The sequence below is a fragment of the Nymphaea colorata genome, chromosome 4 (genome assembly GCF_008831285.2).
Source record: "Nymphaea colorata isolate Beijing-Zhang1983 chromosome 4, ASM883128v2, whole genome shotgun sequence".
Lineage (NCBI taxonomy): Eukaryota > Viridiplantae > Streptophyta > Magnoliopsida > Nymphaeales > Nymphaeaceae > Nymphaea > Nymphaea colorata.
In genome coordinates, this window is record NC_045141.1 from 342,894 (window position 1) to 366,463 (window position 23,570).

Sequence of the window (23,570 nt, forward strand, 5' to 3'; positions counted from 1 at the left end):
TTTCATCCTCGTTCACTTTTTAATTGCAGGCATGAGCCAGATGCTATATTCGTGCGGAGCGTAAATGAAATTGAAGTAAAGCCAAAGCCTAAAGTATATCCCACACCACCACCATAGAGAAGCCAACACAGGATCATAGGATATGAAAGATTTACAATCACTTGTAGGATTAAGATGAATACCTTCTATTGTATTTTCACAAGACAAATTTTAGCCTATCTAAAACCTGCTGGGGCTGCTTGAGAGTCCGTTCCTCTTCTCATAGCTTTTGACTGAGCAAGCATCTTGTCATAATCCTGGTGCATCATAAGACAATTACTAGATGAAGCAAACTATCACAATGCAGCACATATGCGCAATTTATGGATGGCATTACTGACCTTCCTTTCAAAATGGACGTCTTGTTCTTCAATTATCTTGTCTGCAAGGCCGTAGTCAATGGCTTCCTGTGCTAGGAAGTATTTTGGACGACGGATATCTTTTGTGATCTCCTCTTTTGATTTTCCGGTACCTTTGGCGACCAATTCAACGTAGTAATCTGTATTTGCATCAAGTTCTTTTGCCTGTTCAAGAAAACAAACATGTCAATGGCAAAAGAATGAATGCTCTAAAGAATTCAGGTAGGAACAAAGATCACCTTAATCCACATATCTATGACAGCTCCACTGGATTTGCTGACTTTTGGAAGATACAATTTTGCTGCAATTCCATCATTGAAGTAATGAATGTTTCACATATATAAGGTAGTGTTTGATAGTTTTGGATTTGGGATCCAAGGTTGCATTGAAAGGTGTGCTATAACATAAAAGATCCTCAGTTGAGACAAATTGAGGATAACAATAATGTAAATCACAAATCCATGTTCCATGGAAAAAACGATCTTAAATCCATGGATTTCAGATCAGCAGAGAAACAAATACACCCTAATGGAAACTGCCATTGGAAAAAGAAAAGCAACGGCTTACTGGAAGCATTTGGCATCAGTGCACGACATCCTTTAGTGCCAATTGCCATCAGCATTGCAGCCTGGCCGTATGCCATCCCAATATTCAACGTATACACCTTCGATTTGAGATACTGTTAGAGAAAAATAAGAGGATGTGCATTTAGATTGAATATTAGTGGAGGGAAAAACATTTGCATCGGATGGTACACCAAGATTATTAACATAAACATAAGACATTTTGAAATTAATTAAACAAATCCAAAAAATCAAGCAAACAGTATCCAAAAGACATAAATTTCACATTGGGAAAATAAAAAAGACAAAATTGCATATCTGCTATGCAGTGCTGGATAATAGGTTGGGCAGTCCTTGAGCTCAACTATTAAACTGCAAGGCTAATTGTCTATTTACCATAAGCCTTTACATTAGAGGGGAAGCCAGCTTTCTTGCAAGCAGTAAAAAAAAAATAATAGAAAAACTCATTCTCATTGTGGAAAGCTCATTTGAAACAGAAAGCTTGCTTTCTCATCGAATTCATTTTTCCATTTAGTTGATTCTCATTATTTTTCCATCGAACACACACACACACACACAATTTTCTTATAGATTTTATTCTCATTTCTCGCTCCATTTCCATGTTCCACCTTGTTTGGTTTTTTGACATTACCTTTTTCATTTATAGTTCGATCTTTAGCTTGTTTGTGACTTTTATAAGCACATCTCCTTCATAGCATTTTTCACTTCCCCGCTGCTTCCTTATCTCGTTTGTATCCTGGTAAAAATGGTATATTGACACAAAAGATGACCATTCAATCTCCAGGAATTTTAACTAGTTGATAAGCTTATACTGTCACCATGTTGGTCATGAACAAGACGCTCATCCTACAACCTATGTTGAGCACTGCATTCGTCTCATATTACTACCAAACTTTTATAATATCCTCAAAGACAAAGATGCACTTACTGCTATGCTATCAGCAATTGCATATGCCTCTGTTTCAGAGCCAACAGTCTCCATCTTCTCATTCTGCCCAATTACAAAGAATAAACCGATCAGGTGAAATCTAGGAATGCGCTTCAATTAAACCTTTTTCAGTGTGATGATTCCCAACGAATATCACAGATTTGGAGAACCAAAAACCATTCGGAGCCCACACCTGTGTTCCAGATGAATTTATGTAGAGGTATATTGGCTTCGTAGAATTGTCAAAATCCAACCACATAAGTTGTGCAACAAGAAGCTCAGTTACAGCTGGAACAATCTGAGGCCATCATTAACAAAAAAACAACTGGTGAAAAAAGGGAAAAATGTATCAGTCAGCAACAGAAAAAATATACCAAAGATGCTGACAAAAACAGGCACTTATGCATTCTCCGATTCCTCTTACAGGCATCCCAAGGTAGCAAATTCTAGCATCTAAGAGGAGGGAGGGCAGATCAGGAGGAGGGCTTCTTGGCCTGCCATAGCCTCTGTAACCTCCTCCACGATACATGCTCACACTCATACTGTACTGAGAAGGGCCATCTGTTAGAGTTGAGTGTGTGTACATGCCCCCACCATTTAGATAATTTGTTGCAGAAGATATACTTTCCTGTGTCATATAAATAAAAGAAGCTTAATTCCATATGAAAAAGAAGGAATTATGTATTAGTGAGCATCACAGAAAAGAAAAAACATAAGCATCACAGAAAAGAAACAATGGAACATAAAATTTTTTAATGCTAAAAAACCTTTCTATATGCATGCTAATTCGACCAAAGGAAGATATTACTCTACTTCAATCCTCACATGAAACTGTATTTTCGACAAAGTAGACAGTATGCAGGCTCCAATAAAATCAACAGCACGACGTAACATGAGTTTACCTCGGTGACTCTTTGAGATTGCCTCATAACAGGGTTGTCCTCAGTCATGAACATGTCCATCTGTGAGGGAGTAAGCCCATAAAGGTGCTTTGGGAAGCTTTTAAAATTATCCATCACTGTACAGGAGAGGCAGTGGACATGCTATTAGCAAACATTTCCACATCATGGTGTCAAGAAGAGAGAAAGCACATGTTCCACAGTGGACCATCAAGCAACTGATCTGTGATGGCATATGCTCATAGTCAAAATAAAAGCCAGCACAAAACGATGATAGATTCTACATGCTTACAGGCAGTTTTCTTGCTCAAAGCATCCACTTCCATAAGAAAGCAAACTTCATGTCTCAAATTTCACAAGTGAGGCTCAGAATTCATAACTAAATCACATGGGTAATTCAATAAGGTCCACATACTTGTGTCCCTGTACCCATACCCAAAGTTGGTACTTGGACACACTTGGTTACTTTTTAGATCGAAACTGATCCAAACTACTTAATTTTATGTGATTTAATTTTTTGCAACTCAGTTTTCATTCTGTTTTAGAGTTATTGTTAACTACTCATACTGTCAGTTTAGTATGATGGCGATCGGGTGGGCATGTCCCTGACACATATAGATGTGTCGAGAGTTCCGTATAGACCACTTTTTTATTTAAATGTTGCTTTCATTTTGATTTTTTCATGTTATTTTGTGTATATACACATATATATCTTGTCGTACTCCCGTACCCATATTTTTCAAAGTTGCCGTGCCCATACCTGTCTCCATAGCCCTACCTCAACCGTAACCATACCTATGTGACTTAGTTTCAGAATCGGAAAATCAATGTATGCCCCTCAGATTATTCCCATTTCCCAATGTATGTGTGTGTGTTTTCACGGAAGCAATTAAAGAAAAGAAATCCAAAATCAATATGAGATGTAAAACAAACAGAAGGAGCAGAGCCGTTCTTCGCTTATGACCTAAGAACACATAAAAGAATAAAGAAGAAATTACATAAATATAGGATAGAAGGTTCTCTAGATGAATTGATTGAGATAAAAAATAACAGGATAACAGGACATGCACATAAAAGAGTAGGGTCCCTCTAGGTCACATGGGTACTCCAGTTTGGGAGTGCACGTATGGAAATACTGCAATTATGGCACCCAGATATTTAGAGTGTGTACCAGGTACTCCATAATTTGGCGCTATGTCAGATTCAGATCCCACAATCCCACTCATTCTTTTTCATGGAATTTTAACTTTGTTTCTATTATAGATCATGAACATTTTTCCATATTTACAATGAATTGCATATGAACTCAGTAAAACTCTTTTGCTTGAACTTTTGTGGATCATTGCAGTGGATTATGTTTATGTGTGCATGTGTATTTATAGCTGTATACATGTACCCATTTTTTTGGAATTGCTCTCATACCCTGTGTATCTGTATCCAGACATACGTGACTAGGCTTCCCTTCTTAACTGTTTGGCCAGATGTTCACATATTTATGTCTGTGTGCCTGTGTTGTAGCTGTATACATGTACCAACTTTTTTGGAATTGCTCTGATACCCTGTGTACCTGTATACAGACAAACGCCACCAGGCTTCTCTTGTTAACTGTTTGACCAGCCAATGACGTATAGATGTCTCCAATGCATGAGCACAATCCATTAGCACTGGTACCTCCAGGAAATATTTGTAAGAAAATAAATATCCTCTTGTCAAGAACTAGCAAGTTTAGAAGGTGAAGCTGGCAAGACATGGTAGCGAGGGGGAAGCTGTGAAAAATATTCGAGACAAAGACATCCATTTAACTCTCAACCTCCTATCATCATGCACTTTTTGAAAATCGATGTCCCCATCTGTTAGCTTCCAGCTAACACAGTGGGTTACAAGAGCGAAGACATCGTGATAAAACCTCAAACTCACCCACGTGAACCCTAAACTTACCCATGTGGACCCTAATCCCCCAATTAGGGTTCTCTCCTCCCAAAGGAACTGACCTTCAATTACCAGATGTCCTCCCTACTAAGACCTTCGACCTATTTGTAGCCTTGTTTGGGTCTGCTCCAATGGGAACCGATATGTAACAATACTCTCCCTTGAAAAACACCTTGTCCTCAAGGTGTAAGCATGAGAAATGAAAGCCGACTTCGAAGGTTCCTTCCTTGCTTTCAGGTGGACTGCCAACTGTAAGAATTTGTCTGAACAACAGTCTGGATAGTGTAAGTGCACACTTGAAAATCTGCTGCTCGCTCTCAGAAGCCTCCTCACAATTAGCACAAGACAGCACAACGGATAAATGAAAGCCAACAGCTTGGTTAATGAAATGTTCATTCCATATATTCCTCATTTTGTCATATTTTAATAGCTGCAAGGGCACTTCAGGTTAATGCAGAACAGAAGTCTAGCTCTACAAGAAAATCTAGAAGATGCTTCAGACTTTTTAGCAGGACTGATCTCATCTTCTGTCTCATCAACTTCATGATCCTCCCTAGCTGCTGTTTTACAAAAATAAGTACAGTGTGCTGACTTGGCCATAACTGAGTGTAGGATTGGATATGTTAGTGGTGTCTCCAAACCCCTGAATTTCCTGGAATGGATACCAAGAGAGTCTCCTAGATACTCTGTCATTAAATATCTTTTGGGAAGTAGAGGACAGGGAGGTGATTTTAACATCTGCCAATTTTCCTTCAGCAATCCTAAAAGAAATCCTTTTTCTACTGTATGAGATGTGTAAAAAGGAAGATAGTTGTATGGTCGAAGCTGGTTGTGCATCAACACTACCAAGTGGCGCACTTCCTCACACTCTTGGCCACCAAACCCATCGCTCTATGAGCCTTAGATCCAGAGTCCATAGCTCTATAGCTGAATGGAAATAGGGTGGCAACTGGCAGTCCTTGTCCCTCTCCCAAACAATAGGGATGTTGTATTCTTACAGAAATCACCTACATCTTGTCCTAATAAATGGCTCTTGAAAATTATAACTCAAAAGCTTCGGCAGCTCATTGACAACATAAGCATACATTTGCCAGTTTTTCCATTTCTCTTGTGTAGCATTCAGATAAAATCCAGCACCCACACCAAGGTCCCAGCTGTCTGCTTCTCCCTCCACATTCAGACCTCTTGGTGATGTAGCTGGTGCCATCAATGCAACACCCTCGATAGAAGCTGCACGTTGAGCCCCAGACTTGATGGTAAAGTTCTCATCTGAGCATGTAAGTCCAGACAACCAGTAGAGTGTGGGGAGCATCTGAGAGTCTGCAGAAAGAGGTAAATAGATATAGAAGGTCAAAAAGCAGCCGAGGGTTGGGCTGAAATTGCATAAACCTCATGTTACAACCACAAAAAAATATAGGAGCTGCCAATCTTCATCAGTTCCTCCATTTCCAGCAGAATAGATCTTGAGAATTTGCAGAACCCTAAACCTCCCTCTCTTCCTCTGTTGGTTGTTCGCTACTTGTTGGTTTCCCACTTTTGTGAGGAAGCATTGGAGATTTTCCTAGTTTTGCTCCTGGTCTTATGTTTGATCCTATTAGCAGGGCTACCACCATAAGAGCTATGCAGCATTCCTCCATCAGGCACTTACTCATGAGTTCAGTGCAGAAGGAGGTAAGTAGATGTAGAAGGTCCCAGAGCAGCCGAGGGTTGGGCTGAAATGGCGGTACCTCATGTTATAACCCCCAAAAATATTGGCCACCAATTTCCGTCAGTCCCTCCATCTCCAGCAGAAGAGATCTCGAGGATTTGCAGAACCCAAACCTCCCTCTCTTCCTCTGTCTAATTCCCTCGAAGCCCTGCCAACTGTTGGTTGTTCACTACTTGTTGGTTTCCCACTTTTGTAAGGAAGCATTAGGGGTTTTCCCCAACCGTAGTAAAAGAGAGTTGGGGGGTGGTCAGCCACACCCGACCATTTTTGTCATTTTTGGATGTGCACCCAACTCGCCTTTGACGTGGGTTGGGTGCGGTCAAACCAACCGTGTCATGGACTTTTTTGTCTACTTTTTGATTTTTTATTTCTTTAAAAACAATTTAAGGCACGATCGTGCCCCTTCCTACGGCAGAGCTTCTTCCTCCCGCAGCAGCCCATCCCGTCTTTCTCCCTCTTGCATTGAAGCACCCACCGGTGACCAACACCTACGTTTTTTATGGCTGGAGACAGAGCTTGTTCCTCCGGCGGCAACTACAAGCATACAGTCGGCATGGGTGTTATTCCTCTGGCGGCAGAGCTTGCCGGATTTTTTCCGGCAGCTTTCTTTGGCTCTTCAAATCTCATCTTACAGTCCCTTTCTTTGTTTTATTAATCTATTGTGCGTCGTATTGATTTCGTTTTTACGTTTGTTCATTGTCTTTTTGTTCATTTTTTCATTAGATGTTACTTTAAAATTTTTAAAGATGCTTCTTAGTTTGGTCTCTGCCGTTTGAATGAGTGAATGTTTCATTGACTGTTTGTATTTGTTTTCTGTTTCTATTTTTTGGTTTCTGTCGTCAAGACTCAGCCAGACAACCACTCAAGGCTTATGAGTGCTGCTAAGCATGCTATAATGCTATTTTTTCTGTCCAACTGTTCTGTTTTAATTTTTGAACATTAAAATGATTAAATGACTATTTTTTTGCTGCGACCTGCACCGACATTTACTGTTTTACTTGTTTAGCATGTTTTTTTTACCTGTTTAACATTTCCTCTTTAACCATGGCATGAGTCGTGACTGTGTGTAATGAGGAATGGGTGGGCAGTGAGTAGAAGGGCTGAAGGCCTAGGGAGGAAGAAGGTTGATGCTCACGGCATCCATTGTCGCTCAGCCTCACAAGTATTACAGATTACAGCATTACTTGATTAGTATTTTGATAATTTTGTGGTTTATAGACAATTTTTGCTATATATATATATATATATATATATATATTATAATAATAAATTAATAATAAAAAAATACCCTCACCGCTGCACCTAAATTTTTTGAGATGTGCCGCTCTGACACCGGCACCCGCACCCTGCACCTATGTGACATAGACCATACTTCCAGCTAACACAGTGGGTTACCATCGGAAAGGCACCATGATAAAACCTCAAACTCACCCATGCAAACCCTAAACTCACCCACATAGACCCTAATCCCCTTATTAGGGTTTTCTCCTCCTAAAGGAAATGACCTTCAATTACCAGATGTCCTAAGAGTCTAAGACCTTTGACCTATTTATAGCCTTGTTTGGGTCCGCCCCGATAGGAACCAATTCAAATCACATATCCAGTTTCTAACACCATCTCACCCATACTAATGATGAACGTGGGAAGCCAGACAGGCAAAAACCTCGGATGGTTGAGATGGGCAGCAGCAAAACAAAGACAGTCAATTGATTGCCCTGTAAATTATTCATGTTCTGTTTTGTGTTTTTCTTTTGGATGGGTTGATATTTGGTAAATCCCAACTCATTTGGTAATTTGAGAAATTAGTGCAAACAATTTTGAGTTGAGAGAGTACAATGGGTACAACCAGAACACCTTGAAACCTATGTCCCATGAGTGCATGGTGCGGGTGTGTGTGCAGATGCCGATGCTGGTGCGAATGCAGCAATTTTTCAAAAATATTCAGGTTCGGGTGCGGCGAGGATGTATATGTGTTTGTGTATAATGTATATATATAATTTGTTATATAGTTATTTAACTGTTTAGTAGCTTTATTTGTCTATATTTACATATAAACTTTTGCATTAGAGTTAGTTTAGTTACGTGCACATAACAGTTTTGGCATGGTTCGGCTGACCAAACAGGATGTACTGTGTCGAAGAAGCACCAGCACTAGCACCCAATGTTATCACTGGCGTATCGTATCGTGTATCGATCAGGCCGACCTATACGCCGTATCGTAACGTATCGTAAAATTAATTTTTTAATTTGTAAAAAATATTTAAAAAAATCTAAAAAAATCCGAAAAAACAAGCAAAAATCAAGAAAATGCAGCATGTCCCGTTTCATCATTTCATATATATTTTTTGGCGCCCACCCACCTGCCTCTTCTTACAAGTATCTCTCTCTTACAAGTATATAGCTTTGGCCTTGTTCATCAAATACCATGAAGTTCCACCAACCCATCCTAATCATTAAAGGATTTTTTTAATGAACGGTAAGAAGCTTTTTTTAATCACCAAACGCTCTTAAAGGAAGAAGGGTTCACCGAAAGCTTGAGAAATTTCAAAAGAGAGAGAGAGAGAGAGAGAAGGAGATCAACAGCACGCCTGCCTCGTCGGTGAGGTACTGCGCAAAGTGAAGGAAGGAGTCCACGAGCACGCAGGAGAGGGGCGGTTGCATCCTTGTTAGGGCCACCGGAGGTCCTGCTCGATGTCTTCCTGAGGCCGCTCCGGCGAGAAGGCGAAGTCCTCCGGCAAGTCGTCGAGGATGGTGCAGAAGACAATGTTGGGGTTCCCCGAGTAGGCGAAAACCAGAGAGGAGATGGGCTTAAGGGAGGTCGCGGTGGTGAAGAAGAACGTAACGTCCCCTGCCAGGCCGCCGGCAAGGTGGCGACCCAGTGAGAGGAGCGGCATAGCATGCGAGCTGAAGGGGAATGTCAGAAGCGCTACGTGCGTTTGTGGGTTTTCCCCTGTATCGTGCAATACATGGGCGTTATCATATAGGTTTCTTCGACCTATACGATACGGATAACATTGCTAGCACCAGCACTATCAACATGGGTGTGAGACGGGTGCAGCAGCCATTTAGGAGCACGCATGTGACATAGCTTGCAATATCCATGCCCTTAAACAACATTATAAAAGACTCAAGCCACATGTTTCAGCTTTCAAGGGTCATACTGAAATTTGATATTGCTAGTTCTCAAGTTTCCTGTTCTGCAACCTTATTACACATAATCCCAAATTTGTGTCCCTGTAATATAATTCTTACCATTGTCATTAAGGGCCATCCTAAGAACATCTAACTGTTCAGTTTATGTGACTCCCAGATTCATGTCCATGTGATATAATTCTTACCATTGTCTACAAGTGCCAGCCTAAGCACATCTAACTGTTCAGTTTAAGAAAACCAACCTGAAAAAACAATAACAGAAATCGCAAAATCTGCCTTTTACAGTCATAAATTGAAGCTTTACCAAGTGTAACATATTTTAACAAAGAACGACAAATTCAATAAAAGAATAACTGGTAGGAAACACATCACAGAGAGAAAGACAAAATAAAAGAAGAGCAGAATTGTCAACTTAAATTTATGTGTTGAAAACCTGCACAGGCTGGCCAACATTTTGTTGGCAGGCCGGCAGTTAATAGCTCAGAAACTTGAAGCGTGAAATTAGAAAAAAAAATCAAGAACAGACATTTTGTATACCTTGTGTTCTACCATCGGCCGAAGAGTTTATTAAGTGCAAAAAAGAATAAGGACATTATCACAAAGAACATGCAAAGAGTTGTAAGTGGTGATCTGCGATTTTTTTTAAAAAAATTCAAACTTTTTCAACATTAGCTGCTAATATAAGCTGACAAAAATATATTACAGCACAAAAATACACTGAATGGCATCATAGTGGCACATAAGGGTATTAACAAATCAAGCGAATCCAAAAAAGGCATATTATCAAATCCCATAAACAACCACAAAAACTAACTAACTTACAGCATTTAACCTTTCACAGTTCCCTGAATGGGCAATAGGAAGCAACCTAAAATGAAACCACATGAAAAGAAGACTGCACAAGCAAATCCATAACGAGCTAAAACTACATGTTCCACAAAAAAAAAAGAAGACCAAAAGAATCTCTTTGCAACAAGAAGCTAAATCCGTAGAGGCTGGTATGCTATTAACACCAGCTACTCCAAATTTAGACTCCATCAAGAGATTACTTAACCAGATAAAAAGTATGTAACTATAATGATAGGGAACGCAACATCATGCCATGTGAACTTTTCAAATCATTCTTTTAAACTGAAATTCAACTTCCAGTGCAAATATAATTAAAAATTTTCACAAAATAAGCTTTTAATGCAAACATTTGATGCATCCACGGTCTTAGATATTTGATATTTGAAAACAACAAAGCGTTTTCAAAACCCTATAACTTCCTGTTTCTTGCAAATTTCTACTGATGCAATACAGAACAGGCCATGAACACTGAACAGAAAAGTACTCCTATACTTCCTGAACTTCCTGACGCTATTGACACCGTACAATCGAATTAGCAGACATAAAAAACCAACTCTTTATCCTCATCAAGTAAGTTCTTTGCAGATCTTAATTCTAAAATGCCAACAAATTTATTCAGAACATCTTGAATTCATGCTTAGAAAACTTCAGTTTTTTGTCGTCAACTTGGCAAGCTGTGTTCCATAAATACCAAGAGAAAAGTAATCGTCATATCATCCCAGGGTTTGCTTAAGTTCAAAGCAGAACCCGCTACACCATATCTGTACCCTAAATAACTTGGTCCCTAACTATCGCTCTCCTCGTATTCTTAACGTTCAAATAAGAAAATTTTACGATATACGAGCCCAAATTATAATAAAAAATTTCACGGGCCGATATCGCAATCCTCTCTATGCTTAGAGCTCAAACAAGGAACAGTCACACATTTCTAAAATTTTAGGGAATAATTTCACCCACCAAAAACACACACCATAAAAAAGGAGAGAGAACCCAAGAAGCAAAAATCCCAAGAATCACTTCATGCGAAACCAAAAGCAAAATCAACAGAAAAAGAACTCCATGAACACCATGATTTCTGATTGTTAGAGCTGTGGACTTACACCCATCTTTGAGATTGTCTTCCCTGAACTGCTTGGGTATGTGATCGAGGCTCGCGGCAGGCGACCTGTACCTCCTCAAGCTTTTCGAAATTTTACCAGACCCTGATATTAGGCGAGACCCACAAAGGGGCTTTGCTTCGAAAACCGTCGTTCCACCCAGAAAAGATGTTTTGCCCGAGGCCCCAACAACCAAATCATTCTTATGAGGGATGAGGTGCTGTTCGGCATGGAGGGAAGCCACTATGGACGAGGGAACGGTAGAGGTAGCCATGAGGGGAGAGAGAGGGGGAGAAAGAGAGAGACTGGAGGGTTTTCTACCTGCTATTTATCTGATCTTTTTCTTTTTTGGACGATAGGTATGCTGCGGTACTTTATTTCAGGCTCGTATGATCCGTGCCAAAATGAATACCCCAACCGCTTATTACTAGAGCTGCACGATGAGTGGAGACAATACTCGAACTTACAATACTCGAACTTATTGAAAAAACTTATCGAACTTGACTTGTTTATAAACAAGCCAAGCTCGAGTTTAAACTTAAATATTACTTAGAACTTATTCAAAGAACTTATCGAACTTGACTTGTTTTCGAGCTCGAGTTTAAACTTAAACATTAAACGAGTTGAGTTCGAGTTATAAGAATTGAACTTATTTATGCTCGTATGAGCTCAGCTCGACTACCGAAAATTATTTCATCTAATTACATGAACCGGTTTCAGGGAGCCACCAAAACCAATTCATCGATTTAGGTTAAATGCCTTTGTTTACTGTTCATTTTTCATTTTTAACCTTCTCGTTCTTTTGTTTTGCTTGACCTTTTTCTCTCTCTCTCTCTTCTATCTACCACCCACACCGACTCACCGCCGCACAAGCTGTGACCACTACCATATGTTCCGTAGAGTCTGGTCACTATCTGACTTTCCTGCTACTTCTAGGCCTCTACCGAACTGTTGCTTACTAGTATATATGCCTATTGCCTCTATCTCTCTTTCACACTCTCAGCCATTGCTTCTTTCTCTCACCTTTTGCAGGTTTTGGATGGACCCAAGGGCAGTGCTTTCTGTTGGTTTTAGGAGAACCCAACGCTGCAATGCAACAACACTCTTCGTTAGACTGACACAACGGAACCAACGTACTTTGCTGCCGCCAGTATGCCTCAGCCTTTCTCTCTCTTTCTCAGTGTGTCACACTTTCTTTCTCTTATAACAGTAGTTTAATTGTTGAAATAGTTTGCTTGTTAAATTGTTCCCTAATCTTGTTTGCATTTTTTGTGTTGAACCCCCTTGTTTTCATGGTTGTACCACAGAATTTGTTCTTATTGATGTGTAGCTTTGTGATTAAGTGGAAAATTTTAAGTCATTTGCTCATTTAACTTATAATTCTAAAAATAATATCTTGGTACTACAGGACAATCATACCCTAGTTTGTATCGCAGAAAAGCCAACAGTAAGTTTTTCTTTCAACTTGAGGTAACAAGTTTTGCTTTGGTGTTGTAAACGAGTTAAACGAGTTGATTTGATGTAAACAAGTTTTAAAAAATAAGTTATGACATAAATGAGTTAAGCGAGTTAAGGGAGTCGAACTCGAGCTCGACGTTGTATAATCGAGCCAAGCTCGAGCTCAATGCTATATAATCGAGTCAAGCTTGAGCTTGTGTTATGGAGCTTGACTCGAGTTCAAGCTCGAGTTCATCTCCTCTCGTGTGCAGCCCTATATATTAGTTTAATAATCTCCAGACAAAAACATACTTTTGTTAGATAGATATGTTGTCATAGGCTTACTTTTTTCGGTCCATGCGGCATGACGGTAGCCTATCCACTGTAAGCATTAGGGGGCAAAAGAGTGCATTGATAATTTGAAAACAATGACTGCATGCAAAAATCAAATGACGTGAGAAAATAGAGGGAGACATTTGCAATGAGCATATATTGCATTTATCACAGAGGCAATATAAGCAAGAAAGTTTGGAAGAAAGCTAAACTTTACTTACATGACTGAAGCTATTTACATAGGATTTGAATCTCTACCATTCAAAACACAGAATCCCCTACATGCACTGAAGTCGGTTGGAGGGTGCTCCATTACAAGTAAATAAAACATAAACCAAAGACATTATAAGCAGAAGGAAAATAAGACAAAACAAACTGACTCACACAGAGGAATAGGCTCTCTCCTTCAAATCATGCAATGTCTTCGGTGCTAACCGTTGCATGGTAGGCCGAGACTTCCTCTCGGTGTCACTACTTCAGCCGGAAGGCATACTCCCACGTTGGTTGTTCATTGCCTGCCCACTTCACCAAGTACTTCTTCGGCTCTCCATGGTAATTGATTTTGTGCCGAAGAATTTGCTTCATTTGGCAGTCGACCGCTCCGTTGGTTGATGGTGCTCTTTGTAAGATTAGCTCCCACTGCAGCGTTTTCCTCTTCAAGTTTTTACCATCGGCATAGAAGAGCTTCAGGTTGCAAACATGGAACATTGAATGTATTTTGAAGTCTGGTGGCAGATCTAGCTTGTACACCAACTTCAGGATCCTTGACTATTGTGGATGGAAGCTTGTTGAAAACAACAAGTCTGAGCTCAACAATCGGAACACTTCACGTCGGAACTTACTTGTGAAGCGGGTGTCATGATCACTTACAATGCTTTTTGAAACACCCCCAATCACTATGTTATTTATGAACATCTGCGCATCTTTTCTACAAGATACTCCTTTGAGGTTGGGTTGAAGGTGACATATTTAAAAAATTGATCTACAATCGCAAAGATAGAGTTCCAAAAGGCTAACATTTTTCTGATTCGTCCTCTTGTCTTGTTGGCAAATGAAGGACGTCTTTATATAGGCCTTCACATCATCCCACATTTGTGACCAATAATAGCCATGTTCAAGGAGTGTCAAGGCCCGTTCCTGGCCAGGATGGCTTGCCCACAATGTATCATGGCATTTCTTTAATAGCTCCCACAAAGATTATCACATCTCGGCATGAATATGCATCCACCTTTAGTGAGGAGAAGTCCATCCCATAACCAGAATCTCTAGGTCTTCCATGCCTTAACCAAGCCATTAGGTGATTTGCCATGGAGTCCTACTGCATGCCTTCACAAACATGCTCGAGGAGAATAGGCACTTGTGATTATAATCATTTAAATAAATCTTTGTTTGTTGATCTAATTATAAGTCTAACTCTTTGGGTGAAGTATAATTGTAAAAATGATGATTTAATTTAGCTTGTATCAATACATACTTGTTATTATCATAATTTAAAGTAACCTCTATAAATGTAATTACAAGTTAAATTCAATAAATAAGGAACAATTGGCAAATAATGGAGTTAAATCTCATCCATATTAATACGTACTTGTCATTACAATAATTTTAATGAACATCTATAAATGTAATTATAAGTTACCATTGGATAAGCTATAATTAAGCAAAATAATGATTCAAATGTCATTTGCATCATTTTGTACTTGTGGTTTTGGTAATTTAAATGAATCTTTATAAATATATAAGTCAAACTCATTGAATTAACTACAATTGAGCAAATGATAGATGTAAATATCATATATATCATTTCTTGTTTCTGACTCCAATTATGTATCATTACTTACTTGCAGCCACAAGATTTACAACAATATTTCTGGAATAGTAAAAAAACTACAAGTTATTTCAAAAGTTGTCTAAAAAAGCAATGAAAGCTGGAACTTCATTGTGCCACTTTAATATTGAAGCAAATAATAACATAACCATAAAATTTGAGTCTCTATTAGTAAATGTGCATGTGTAGTTATAATATATCTAGATGATGGGAACTCATCAATAATAATATTCACATGCACAATATTGCATAGAGAACACATCTATGATGTCAGCAAACATACGAGAAATATAAATATTCATAATTGCTTACAATTAAGTTATATGTATGTCAAAAGTAAATAACTTACCTTGAACAAAAATATGAGCTTTGATTCTGATGACACCAAATCTAGACCATAATTTTAAAGATTTTTAAAAAAATTCCAAAACCATTTTAAATTTAAATTTAAATTTAAATCAAAATACACAAGAATAATTTTTCAAACTTCCAAATTCTAAAATTATAGGGCTTCATTATTCTAATGCCATCAGTAAATAATAGGTTCAATTAAACCATCAAGTTGTTTCATAAAAAGTAGAGAATAAAAAGTCATTCAGAATTTCTAAATTACATAATTTGAATTATGACATGGACTAATTGGAGAACATCAGTTCATCGCACAATGCAGTAATCTCATCACCATCCATTCTACTCTTGGCCACCTAAAAAATAATAGATGCAGATGAGAACTTGGAAAGCTTTTAGTATGATGTCTATCCTTGGTTTATTTCAAAATACATGGCTAACAATCCAAAATTTAATTTACAATACTAAGACATAAAATCATGAGATTTAATGCTTGTTGTCAATGCCAAATATGCACATTGAAGATAAAGCATTTCACAATAGCAAGTACTCACAACATAGTAATAAAAAATACATGTACAAATGCTATTGTTGTTCATTATCAATTGACATACTTGCAACCTTGCTGACAAACAATAGTGTCTGCAACCCTTCATGAACAGGGAGCACGAAGTAGCAAAATTGGAATTTTGGGTTTTGAAAAATTGCTAGATAAAGGGATTCGCGTCAGAATGAGGTTTGATTGTTTCTGGCACTTTTAATAGAGGCAATCATGCGAAGGAGTAAATTTCTAAAAAGTTGTATAAGTCATTTGATTTATGTTTGCAATTTGACTTTGAAATTTATTTTGAACTTTATTGAAAATTTGGGCAAATACTCTTGAATTTCTGCAAAATTGAAATTTGGAAATTGGCTATAAATTAAGTATTGTATAAAATTGATTTGAATTGGAACCATCAATTTGATCCAAAATTTGATAGATTTGGAAAATTTGACTTGAAAATTGGAAAATTAATTTGTAAATAGTTGAATTTTTAACTTGTGTTAGAGATTTTATTCATATGAATTTGAACCTATGATCTTGGATTAAAAAAACAAAATTGAATTTGGGTTTAAGAAAATTTTCAAAAAAGAACTTGATTTGAGCAGCTAATTTAACTTGAAAACTAGATCAAATAATCTAATTTGAAAATCTCTTTTAAAAATTGGTTGATTGAAACCAAACATTTGATTGGATTTTGAGAGAAATTGATACTCTTTACAAATTATACCAAGTTATCTTTCAGAAGATTATGAATTTTTCAAGTTCATAAGCAAAGTTTGTTTTAGCAAAATAGTGATTCCAAATTTTTTTTAGAAGATGTAGCAAAATCCTAAGTTTCAAATGCATTGTTAATAAGATTGAGTAAATTCTAAGTTTCTTCTTCAAAACCAAGTGATGACCTAAATTCTTTGTTACAATATGACTCAAGTCACATTTTGCAACTTAGAATTGGTTCATTTATTTTCTAAAGATAATGCACATGTGTGTGATTGAATAGGTGAGTGCATGCATGACTTAAGAAAATAAACTATTTGCATCTATACATTCTTCACTTTCACTTGCTCTTCATACATGTAATCACCCCAAAATTTTCCAAAAAGACTACATTCTTTTACCCAAACACAAAACTTAACTTTAGATATGAGATTTAAACCCAAATTCAATTCTCAGATCCAAATTAGATCTGAAACCCAAGTTCAGATCAAAGTCAAGCATTTCAAACCCAAAATTCAAAAACAAGTTCGAAACGACAAAATTTGAATTCATGAAGCATGCACAGACCTTTCTTTTGTTTTAAGATCTCATTCTCGTGCCAAAACGTGTCTCTAAGCCTAAGTCACATGCTAGAATGAGTCAACAACCGATTGAACTTAAATCGGATTTAAGACGAGTTTGGAGTCCCTTAAAACGAGGCCGACCACCCATTTATAACAGAAACCATTTTTATAACATTTTTATGTAAACGACCCTTAAAAATAATTTTTATGCAAACAACCCTTATTGTTTTGATTTGAAACCCAGACTCAACTTATTAATATTATATCACCTGGTTTTTTATGGAGACCTGGGATGAGACGCCCGAGTTAGCTGCATTAAACGGTGTGTCGAGCCGGTTCGACCAAAAGAACCACCGCACGATGGCATCAGCCTCCTGTCCCCTGACGCCTCAACTTCAGGCGGATTGCAAGGGATTCAAGTGGGCGGCATCAAGCGACCGACCAGAAGCTGTGATGATCTTCGACCAAGCTGCTACACCTCTGTACCAATGATTGACCACCGGTAATCAGGTGGAGTTCCTTGCAGCAGCAAAATGAAGCAAACGGTAGAGAGTAGCAGGTGAACAACAACTATAGTGCGTCGGGTGAGGAGCTCTTCTCAGGTGACCGATTCCGGCAGAAGGTACTAGACATCGCATGGAGCTGTTGGGTGTGCTTCCTCACTTGATCATTGCTATAGGGCATGCTTCCTCATCCCTATCCCCCGATGTTTCGTTTTCCAGTGGGCTGCACGAGGTTCCAGGGTGGGAGACAAGCATGTAGCAGCAAGACATGGGAGCAAGGTAGCAGCAGGAGAGCGTCTCTCCTCCTCTATTTAAACTTCAATTGACAAAAAAATGGAATGATTTTGATCGCCTAATAGAATTTACAAACCCCTCGAACAATCCCCGGTCAATTTGAGCAAGAAATCAGCTCCAATCTTCATCTCAAAATAGTCCATGTTTCTCAGGCGAGCAACCCTTCAGCAACACTGTTGATTCGTCCACTGTGGCTTACTCTGGCGGTCTCTTGCCCTCCAATTGCTCAAACTGGTTGCTCGGTCTCTTGCAGTCACAACTAGCCCATGCTTAACCAGTGCCATGGCTCCCGCCAGTAGGAATAAGTAGATCTCCTGTTCCTACAGAAACCCTCCCCTGTTCGCACGAGGGAGGAAACAACAGCTGATCAACTGGGTGGCATTGCCATCTCCAGCATCCGATTGCTGTGATATTGCACCGACAACATCGCTGGCTCATTGCGGTTCCAACGAGCCCAAGCTCGACCGAAACCGACGCCGGAGTTGACCGAAATCACAAGTTTTCGGTCCCCTATTTCTGAGACTTCTGTTCCTACGACAGCAGAATACAACTCTACTCAACGGGCCATATCTCTGGATCCCGACATTGGGTATTTGTAAGAATATCTCATCATCTTTCTGGTTCCCGCATGGTTCCGACGAGCCATAGAATGATGGAATCTGAGTAAGGAGCAAAAATCTGTAGATATCGAATGGAGACCCTGCCTTTTGGCAGGTTCAGTCTGCAGAATCAGCAACAACAATGAGAACAGTTTATATTCCCTGGCCTTTGCCATCCATACCTGGTGTGGTTTCATACTTTTTTGGTTTCATGACGTGCCTGACTTCTCTACCTTTCCATCGAGCTATAGCTCGCCTCTGTTGGACCTATCTCTAGAGAGCACACAGCCAGCGAAGCACACCCTATCGCTCGGCAAACACCCCTGCATGGCAGCCTGTGAGCAGCACCTGTTTGAGGGCCGAGGGTGTTTTGACGGATCCCTGTCTGACAAATTGACCATCATTCGTGGTAGCTGACATCCTCAGCTTTCCAACAAACCCAGGCACGCCCCAATCTGAGCTCTGAGGAGGGAGCAGTTGCGTTTGAAAGTTGTACTTGTCTATTGGCATCAACAGGCGCAACAACAAGGAGATAGGCGCTGGGAGGAGCTTGCTACCTCGCCCTCTTTGGTTGAATCATACCAGCGACCTCCGTCTGACCAACCTTCTAAATTGGTCCCCATTTGGTAACTAAATCTGCCACCCTCTCTATTGTTTATGGTATACTGAAGAACATTGATTGCTGCCTTCTTGGTTGCATGACTGAGCGAGGAGGAGCTGAGCTTATGGGGTACCCTGCTACTTCTCAAGGCCGGCAATATCCCTAGTCACCGGCGACCGCTCTAAGATCTTTCAAAGTAAGAGTTTCTCTTCTAAATCATTGTCATTAGATGTACATAACTGATTGATCATTCCATTTTTTTTTCCTTATTTCATCTCTTTTTATCTTTTTATGGTAATATGAAATAACTTTCAAATCTCCTTTTTGGAGTCAACAAGCTATTCTTGAGTGCACTGAGAGCATGAGAAGATAAGATGATCATTTTATGATTAAAGCATGTTTTATTTTTTCTTGAATGTTGCTTTGTTTTAATAGTTCATGCATAGTTGATTGATCTTTCCATTTATATGTGAATGCACGGCGAGAATGAGAGTATGGTTTGAGATTTTTTCTTTATTCTTATGCTAATTTTGAGGTTAAGGCTTGTCCAACTGAAAAAAGCCTCACAAATATGTACATGTTAATATGCATTTTCATGTCATTTTGCATTTAGTTTCCATTTTCATTATCCAATTAGAAACCCTAATGAGCATCTTATCATGTGGTTTGATTTCCTTCCATACCCAACAGTGAAATAAACATATTCTCTTGTAACAAACAAAATAATATATTTTATGTTAATATCTAAAATATTTGAAATTATGCTTTTCAAAATATTTTCAAAAGATCTCTCTCTAATGCAGCATTGGAGACTTAGCTTAGGTTCTTACATGAGCCCAAGCTCCTCTCCGGCCTACATAAAACTTGAAGTCGAATATTTTAAGTTATTTCTTGATTTTTAATCTCACGAAGACACACACACACACATTTTCTTTCTATGTTTCCACATTTTATTTTACAAATTTTCATATACATAAGAATGCATATGTGTTCTACTTACTCTCTCTAAATTCTTTTATTTCTTTTCTCAAGACTTCACCTACAAATTTCTTATACATATATACGTATATATGTATATAGACATATATGTGTATGCATATAAATTATTATTTCTTTTCTTGTAAAAATATCTCTTTTTATTCAAATCAATATCATTTTTACAAATTTTTGTGCATATGTGATGGTATGTATACGTATATGTACATTTTTTTCTATCTCTTTCTCTTTCCTTTTTTTTTTCTTTGGGAGTATTTTATCTTTTCATTCTTTTGCACATATTTTTCTTTCAAGATCTTTTTATTTACCGACTATACCAAAACCAAAACTCAAATAATTACTCAATATTAGATTCTTGTTTGATGATCTACAACTTCATTCCATTTTCAAAAACTTTTTTTTCTTTATAAAATTATTTATGACAATTGTAAAAACAAAAAACCAAGATGTGTGTTATGGTAGGAATGCTTTTAGATTAATGTCATGGTAGGAATGAATTATTCTTTTCTAATCATATAGGATCAATACGTTCATGCATTTTCACTTATTTAATATTACTTATGATCACAAACACATCTCTAAAGAAGCTAAGCAGGATGATATAAAACTTTAATTAGGTAGTAACCCAATTAGAACAAAAACTCGCACCTACTTAAAGCCTTAAGAGAGTACTAAAGTGATCTCAAAATGATTTCTCAAACTTTCCAAACGATATTTATAAAGATTTCTCAATTCAAGTTTTCCCCAAAATGTTTTACATCCTCAAGTAATTATTCAAAAAGTTTTTCAAAAATTTGAAACATCAAACTTTCAATATTTTCTCTAACACTACACCGCATATAGAATGAAAAATTTGTTTAAGCCAAAATGAAATGCAACAAGGATAAGCATGACCCTTGGATTGATTACCTCCGGTAAAGGTGCGGGGAACGATCAATCCTCGTACCGATGGGCGAATCCCCTTCCCTCTCATTTCAAAACAAAAACTCATTTTTCTAGAACACTTCAAAACCAAAAGAAATTTTGGGGATGCAAACAACACATAAATATGCATTTGTGAAATGAAGAACCATTTTTTATGTGAAATTGGATATGTAGGAAATTGTAGATCCACTCAAGAAAATATTTCATTTTTGTAGCCATATAAGGGTGGATTTCAACTAACGGAATGGATGAATCCGTTCTTATTAGACTATGGACAAAATGAATGAATGCAAATACATAGCATTGAAGCATAAACGACAAATTTTCACTCTCTCATTTCTCGTGTTCATGCATGACATAGATGAAATGGAAAATAAATAAGAAGAGGGAAGAGAGTAGTAAAGTAGGCAAGCAATGAGCCATATTCTATATTTCGCTCTCCTATTTTGGTTTTAACTCACCGTGGACTTCACTCATGGTTGGAGTTTAGAAAACTTGGGTTTGATTCAAGGGGTTGGCCGGCTGAAATAGGATGGCCTTGTGTCTTTTTAAAAATTCTTTGAAATAGGCATTTTCTTTGAAACCGGGAAATGCAGGTGATGCACATTAACATGTATGACATGTACAAATTGGCTCTCTAGCTGGACATTATTCCCAACTGGAAATTAAAGAAAATAAAATCCCTCCCACGTTAGCTTCATTCATCCAAGAAATGAAATGAAAAACAGGATAAAGGAAGAGGAAGGCCCTACTTTGTGAATGAGGGCTGGTCTAGGTAGGTGATGTGGCATGGACCAACCACAATTGGCGGGTGATGTGGCTGCCACAAAACCTTACCTTAAAGAGCTCTCTTAGACTTTTATTGGTCAAAGCTAAAGATCTTCTATAGATGATTAGAATTTTTTTTTAATCTTCCTTTGAAAAAGAAGGGTTGAGCCCACCTACTCCCACGCATGGGCTAGGTGTGCCTTGGCTTGGTAAAGTCTAGTGTGACTTTCACCAAGTCAAATCAAATTAAATTTAATTCGAAAAGTTGGGTTTTGTACCTAGTTTTAGCTTGAAATTCAATTTTTAAAATATGAATGATGTTTTAGGATAACCTTTGACATTGTTGACTTCGAACACTCTCTCTTTCGAGTGTCTTCTTGTTTGACTTAAGTTAACTGGACTTTGACCTAGTGATCTAATCTTAAAATCATATTGAATGTTAGATTTACTTTCTATAAGTGCAATACCCAAATTTAACTTATAAGGATTTTTAAATCTACATTAAATTAAATTAGAAGGCATTTTTTTATCCAAAATTTTGTTTGAGAAAAGGGTTGACTTAGTCAAAATCCTAATTTGAATTTATGTTGTTCAGTTGCATGCTTGATTTGTACAATTATAAGTTCCATTAAATAATTGGTTCGTATAAAACCCCAAATTAGGCTTTATCAATTGAATTGGATTGAGAATGACAATTTTGTCCAAAATTGAATTGACTGGCGGTTTGACCATGATCAACATCCCATTGCTTTGACCTCGGCTGAGTTTGATGAATTTGATAGCATTTGATGCTTACAAAACATTTAAACCTATTTTAACTAAGTTCAACTTGAAATGAGTTTTAATTGAGCCTCTTCAAAGTATCAACAATTAATTCTGTCTAAAGATTGTGTCAGTCAACATGTTCAAATCTGACCTGTTTTGACTGGACTCATGCTTGACATGAGCCAATAGAGGGGGCGCCCCATTTGGGTGAGTTCAGGTCAAACTCACTTGCCATTAAGTGGGTTTGAGACGTGTCCTAGCATGTAAAAAGGGGCCAATGCATGTTGGCATCTTTAAGGTCTTGTCTCCTCATTTATGAAAGTTGATCTTCTTTTCATTATTTTAATTTTTTTTTGGAGATCTTCGTTTCATTATTTTAATATTTCTTTTTTTTTCTTTCTTAGATTTGCATTTTTCATTTTTGAATTTTTAGATAATTTTGTTGTCTCAAGTCAAAAGGAGTACTTTTAAATTGGTTTTAATCAGAAGGGGCTTGTGTCCCCACTTGGGTGGGCCCTTGCCTATGCAGACCAGCTGGGGCCTACATGAGGTCCCACCCAGTGCTCTAAAACTTAATTAAGTTGTAAAACTTTGTTTTAGGTCTGGTTTTGATTTAAACACTAAATTTGTAATTAGATTTTGGTTTAAACCCCTAATATAGATCCAGTATTGCACACTGGATTTGGATATGGACTCATAATTCTACAATCTGATTTGTGTGTCATGAATTAAGTTCATAAGTTGAACCTAAATTGGGTTTGATGTTCAAAATTCACTTTGAAATTGAAGTTTATCACAATTATTTTTG

General features: G+C 37.9%; 2 protein-coding genes across 3 annotated transcripts in view; one reads left to right on the forward strand and one right to left on the reverse strand.

Moving 5' to 3' along the window:
• Positions 1-248, forward strand: part of LOC116253672 (mitotic checkpoint protein BUB3.1) — a 33,466-nt gene extending 33,218 nt beyond the window's left edge. Inside the window, exon 9 of the mRNA XM_031628608.2 lies at positions 30-248. Within this exon, the coding sequence (XP_031484468.1) occupies positions 30-117 (88 nt within the window). The 3' untranslated portion in view covers positions 118-248. The remainder of the gene's footprint in view (positions 1-29) is intronic.
• LOC116253671 (ATP-dependent Clp protease proteolytic subunit-related protein 1, chloroplastic) lies at positions 115-11,899 on the reverse strand. 2 transcript variants are annotated; one of them, XM_031628607.2, is made up of 9 exons: positions 11,549-11,899; positions 2,813-2,928; positions 2,335-2,538; positions 2,104-2,208; positions 1,911-1,973; positions 966-1,062; positions 638-699; positions 381-563; positions 115-296 (listed from the first exon to the last, which is right to left on the reverse strand). In XM_031628607.2, exons 1-9 carry the CDS (start codon positions 11,817-11,819, stop codon positions 216-218), a joined length of 1,182 nt encoding a protein of 393 aa, XP_031484467.1. In that variant the 5' UTR covers positions 11,820-11,899; the 3' UTR covers positions 115-215. The 2 variants fall into 2 exon arrangements, with proteins under 2 accessions (XP_031484467.1, XP_031484466.1); XM_031628606.2 differs by having other exon boundaries at positions 966-1,077; positions 11,549-11,898.
• Between the last annotated feature and the right edge of the window lie 11,671 nt (positions 11,900-23,570).